Source organism: Bactrocera latifrons, unplaced genomic scaffold, assembly GCF_001853355.1.
Source record: "Bactrocera latifrons isolate USDA-ARS-PBARC rearing strain unplaced genomic scaffold, ASM185335v1 scaffold_39, whole genome shotgun sequence".
Lineage (NCBI taxonomy): Eukaryota > Metazoa > Arthropoda > Insecta > Diptera > Tephritidae > Bactrocera > Bactrocera latifrons.
The window spans coordinates 375,806-381,475 of record NW_017537034.1 but is presented as its reverse complement, the minus strand read 5'-3'; the positions used below and the strand labels follow the sequence as shown (position 1 = coordinate 381,475).

The following is a 5,670-nucleotide window of genomic DNA, read 5'->3' as shown; positions in this document are numbered from 1 at the left end:
GCGTGGTTCCTGGTGCATGCAAAGGTTCATAATAGTGAGATTAATGCTTTAGTTAAAGCTGACATACCTTTTGTAATGTATTTGATAGAATTATGTAATTAAAATTTTTTTTTTTTTCGTATTCCAGTAAAAACATTTTTGAAAATGTTGATGTACATATGTATGTATGTTAGTATTTATGCCGCTTAAAGAGTTTTTTGTTAAGTTTTTAGTTAGCACCTGTACTCTGCGGTAATGTGACGATCACGACTCAAGTAGGGAAGTAGTAAGCATAAGTTAAGCTCAATCATACAATAATTTATTATAAAAAATAAATTATGAATAAAGAAATGAATAAATCGATTTCCATATTGACTGAAGTCGATATGTATGTAAATATGTAGGTAAGGCTCCCTGTTCCTATAATCCTGATTTAGTGCTTAGTTATAAAATATCTTATTATAAATACTTAACGAAAAATCATGAAAAATAAATTAGCAAAACACTTAAATTGACAATAATTGGTAATATTATTGTGTTGTGATGTATTTACATTATTTATAATATTTACACATCAAATTATGACAGGACGCCGCTGTCAAGCAATACATAAAAACAAGAAAATCGTTCACTTGATTGCAAAGGAGCTGTAATACCCTTCACAAATGAAAAAGTTTCTGTTTGGGTGGTCAGTTTGTATGGTAGGTAAATGCTATAATGGTCCAATATCGGCGGTTAAGACCAATGAGCAGCCGTGAAGTGTGTATAAATTTCAAATCGATATCTCAAATACTGGCGACTAGTTCACATACAGACAGACGAAAATGGCTAAATCGACTCAACTCGTCACGCTGTTTATTTATTTTATAGTATTTTCTATGTTTTTATGGGTGTTACAAACTTCGTGTTAAACTTAATATATCCCGTAAAGGTTATACAAATTTGCTATTAAATTTTTAATGCATTTTTATAATATTCTTGGAATTAGTAACAAGCAATCGTTAGTAAACTAAATGACTTTATTTGTAACGCGTATGTGCCATATGTATGTATGTATGCATGTATGGTAAGCATGTACTTTATTTAGTATACATTTTTTCAATTGCTTCTAAGCCATTGTTTAAGCAGACGTACATTTTGACTCACTCATTTATCTAGACACATAGAAAATAATAAATTTATGAACTGAAAAAATAAATAAAATATATTGTATTAAATTTAGTGATTGGATTTTAMAAAAAAAAAAAAAAATATATATATATATATATATATTTTTACATATGCATATGTACATATAATAATAAAAATTTAGTGAAAAAATTTTAATTTTAATCTAGTGCTGCGTATTTTCTTAAGTTTGTATAATAATTGTATTATTATGTAAGCTTTTATAAAATAAAATAAAATAAAATAAAAAAAAAAAAATAAAAATTTAGAGAAATGTTTTGAATAAAAAATATATCGTAGAAATAGATGCYAGAAAAATAATGTCGTGGTCAATATTTTACAATAATCTGACGTATAGACATAATAATAAATAACTTAAAAACAATCATCAGTAAAACTTTCGAACGCCATCTATAGGTGAAATATGTAAAAAGCAGCTCAGGCCACAGAACGTATATTCAGAAAATGTTTTACGTTCTCCGCGTTCTCTGCTTCTTCTTGCGTCATTTTACAACTGTCAAGGAATATAGACATTTCCTTTGACAGATAAAACGCTTTAATTTGTGGTATTTGCTCGTATTTATAGCGTTAAACTTGCAAAAAACGCGCTAAATTTGTGCTTAATTTACGTGAAAAGTGAAGAAAATCGGGTAGCGTGTATTAACGCTGCTTTCTAAATAATATTTTTGCATTTTCTGTAGTAATTACTGCATGCGGCGATTGCGGACTTCAACGAAGGCGCAGACGGCTGGGGCAGCGACGACGACGAAAGGTGGTGCATCAACATTGTCAACCGGAATAACGCCGCATGCGGATAGTAAAACGACAAGCCACAATAGCAGTTTCAGCGGGAGTGGTGGTAGCAATAATTTGACAACAAGCAACAGTAGCAGTGGTGCTGCAGGAGTCACTACTACCGCAGTTGTAACAACAAAAGCAGCAGCAGCAGGTGCAGTTCGTCAGAAACACAACAGCATGGACGTTAAGCTGAGTGGCGATGTATTTAAGAACTTTGAAAAGACTGGAAAGAGTGAATTGTATGTGACCGGAAATAAAAAACGGAGTGAAATGCGTTCATTACAATATTGCTTAAACGAAACATTTTTATTTTAGTTTGAAGTTCTTAAAACAACAAGTGAAGGAAAATGATAATCCGATTTTTGGCAAAAATGACGAATTTAAATTCGGAATCTCAAGGGCTATCTACGATCTGCTATGGCATGGACTGCGTTGCACGTTGAAAAAAGATACAGTGCTAAATACTCTAGCAGATGTTGTGGTAAGTAAACGCGTGTAATTGTATGGTTATACACACATACAATATGGCATTGTGTTCATATATTTAAAATTGCATGAAAAGTAAATATGCAAAATTTTGAAAATTCAACGCAGACGCTGCATACGGATTTTCCATCGGTTATACTGGACATTGTAAATATATTGGATGCGGAGACGTCTCTAATGACCGATGGCATACAAGAAGAGCGACTCATGTTTAGTCAGATTGTAAAGGATCTGGACAAAGTGATCTCGGATAAACTAATAAAAGAGCGTTTGGAAATCGATACGCTGCAAGATGTAGGAATTGTAAAGAACAAGGTGTTTTACACCAAATTTATTAAGATAAAAACCAAACTTTAGTAAGTTTGATATGTTACCAAATTTATGTTTAGCATGCTGATTATTTATAATTTCAGTTACAAACAGCGTCGCTTTAATCTATTTCGGGAGGAGAGCGAAGGCTATGCCAAGCTAATCACCGAACTAAATCAAGATTTCGAGGAGGGTGTGACTGCCACAAGCATAATGGATATTATAAAATCGCTTATAGGTATAAATTATAACATTGGTGTGTCAAGTATGTTTTTCTATGTATTTGTGATTTTTCCATATTATAGGCTGTTTCAATTTGGACCCCAATCGCGTACTTGATATAATTATTGAATCTTTTGAAACACGCCCCGAGCGGCGGCATCTTTTCATACCGCTGTTACGCGCGTACATGCCAAATGGTTCAATTATATGTGAAGTACTCGGTTATAAATTTCGCTACTTTGCCGACACAAGAACGCCCCGTTCGCTTTTTCATGTATGTTCACTTCTTCTGAAATATGGCGTAATTGAGCTACACGATATATACCAATGGGTGAGTATGGTTGCGGTTTTGTAGCAACAACGCGACACTGAACGTTAATATCTTTTGAAGCTTACGCCAGTTGACAAAAATATTATAAGCGAATGGGAAAATGATCTAGCGGAGGCCAAAGAATTTGTGCGCAAACTAAATATAATAGTAACAAATAAAGATAAAGAACATGTGGAGCCAGAGATGGAGAAACCTTACGATGAGGTAGGTAATTTGAAAATTTTAAATTCGACATAAAATTTTTAAAATTTATCAAACGCTCAGGAAAAGTACTATGCCAACCAGAAATTCGGTTTGTGTGAGGGTCTGCTCAAAGTGGGAGACTGGGAAAATGCTTACAAAATTATCAAAAAACTACCAGAGCAATCTGTTGTTGTACATGAGGCCATTGCGCGTGCGCTCGCCGAATTAATTCACATTTCTATCGATTATGTATACACGGAAAAATGCTTCAAAACGAATTCACGCCGTTCGAAATTGACTGATGATAAGAAATTGTTGCAGAAATTGCAAGCACGTGAATTTTCYGAACTACGCAACTATACTATACCGATGGTGATAGCGCTAGGTCCGGCTTTGCATTTTGACACAGTGCTCATGTATAAACTTATACGCATATTGCGCACCATAATGACCGATATGGGCGTGGATAGTCTGAATGCGCCCACACCGAACACCGAATCCGAAACATTGTACTTCGAGGTGATGACTGTTATGGACGCAGCAATATTGCCGGCACTTTCTTATCTAGACTGTAATTGCCCCATGGCTGAAGAGATTTGGACTGTTTTGAAATTCTTTCCGTACCATTTTCGGTCAGTAGAAATGTTAAATATGCTTGTTTATGTTTATGTTTTTAGTTAATATTTTAATATTATTTGCGTMACAACAGTTATAGCTTGTATGCGCGTTGGAAGAACGACACATACTTGGTGCATCCGGTGCTAATACGACGCCGTGGTTTGGCACACAAAAATATCAAGGCTTTAATGAAGCGTGTCAGTAAGGAGAATGTAAAGCCTGTCGGGCGTCTTATCGGCAAGTTGAGTCACTGCGCGCCTGGCTTTCTCTTCGACTATGTATGTCATATAATTATTATATATTATAAATTGTTCGGTAAAACATATTTTTCAACAGATCTTACTACAAATTCAAATCTACGACAACTTAATTGGGCCTGTCGTCGATTCATTGAAATATCTCACATCGCTATCGTTCGATTGCTTGGGTTATTGCCTCATCGAAGCGCTAGCAATGGCGGATAGAGATCGTTTCAAGCACGACGGTACCTCGATTTCACTGTGGCTACAGAGTTTAGCTTCTTTCTGTGGTGCAATATTCAAAAAGTATAATATCGAGCTCAGTGGCTTGCTGCAATATGTGGCCAATCAATTAAAGTCACAAAAGAGGTGTGTTGTGGTGAATTTTTTGTTAAATGATTATTTAATTATACGCCTATTTTAATTTTTTTTAAAGCTTGGATCTGTTAATCCTAAAAGAAATTGTGCAAAAAATGGCCGGCGTAGAATCCGCCGAAGAAATGACGAATGAACACTTAAATGCCATGTGCGGTGGTGAATTGCTGCGTGGCGAGGTGAGTATRCCGTGGCTAATAGAAAGTGCAACATTTTTGTATTTAAAATATATTTTATACCACACACAGGCTGGTTATTTTAGTCAAGTGCGTAACACGAAAAAGTCTTCACAACGTCTGAAGGATGCGCTCGCCAATAATGATTTGGCTGTTGCCATATGCTTGCTAATGGCTCAACAAAAGCACTGTGTCATCTATCGTGAGACTGCACAAAGCCATCTTAAGCTTGTTGGCAAGCTGTACGATCAATGTCAAGATACCTTAGTACAATTTGGCACATTTCTCGGCTCCACATACTCGGTGGATGAATATGTCGAACGTTTGCCATCGATCATCGCYATGTTGCAAGAGTATCACATCAATGCCGATGTGGCTTTCTTCTTGGCACGTCCAATGTTCACACATCAAATCAATGTAAGCTCAAATAAAAATATTTTCTTGTTTACTTTTCAATTAATAAATTATTGTTTATTTAAAAAAAAAAAGCAAAAGTACGATCAGTTGCGCAAGGCGGACCCTAATGCGAAAAAGTTGACTACCAATCAAAAATTGCAAAAATATCTGGAAGCCACCAATTTAATTATGAACCCTATTGTTGAGTCTGTGCGYCCGCTACATGGTCCCAAAGTTTGGGAGGATATTAGTCCACAATTTTTAGTGACCTTCTGGTCGCTTAGTATGTACGATTTGCAAGTACCCGCCGAGAGTTATCAGAAGGAAATTTCGAAATTGAAACAGCTGTCAATGCAGGCAGCAGAATCCAAGGATTCGGTAATTACAAAAC

The 5,670-nt window shown here is 35.4% G+C and overlaps 1 protein-coding gene across 1 annotated transcript in view; it reads left to right on the top strand.

Moving 5' to 3' along the window:
* Positions 1 to 1,679: 1,679 nt before the first annotated feature.
* LOC108972271 (THO complex subunit 2) overlaps positions 1,680 to 5,670 on the top strand; it is a 12,215-nt gene continuing 8,224 nt past the window's right edge. The window contains exons 1-12 of the mRNA XM_018938820.1: positions 1,680 to 2,183; positions 2,260 to 2,425; positions 2,539 to 2,786; positions 2,844 to 2,977; positions 3,045 to 3,292; positions 3,353 to 3,496; positions 3,557 to 4,107; positions 4,185 to 4,371; positions 4,430 to 4,701; positions 4,769 to 4,886; positions 4,956 to 5,300; positions 5,373 to 5,657. Of these exons, the coding sequence (XP_018794365.1) occupies positions 1,858 to 2,183; positions 2,260 to 2,425; positions 2,539 to 2,786; positions 2,844 to 2,977; positions 3,045 to 3,292; positions 3,353 to 3,496; positions 3,557 to 4,107; positions 4,185 to 4,371; positions 4,430 to 4,701; positions 4,769 to 4,886; positions 4,956 to 5,300; positions 5,373 to 5,657 (3,024 nt within the window). The 5' untranslated portion in view covers positions 1,680 to 1,857. The remainder of the gene's footprint in view (positions 2,184 to 2,259; positions 2,426 to 2,538; positions 2,787 to 2,843; positions 2,978 to 3,044; positions 3,293 to 3,352; positions 3,497 to 3,556; positions 4,108 to 4,184; positions 4,372 to 4,429; positions 4,702 to 4,768; positions 4,887 to 4,955; positions 5,301 to 5,372; positions 5,658 to 5,670) is intronic.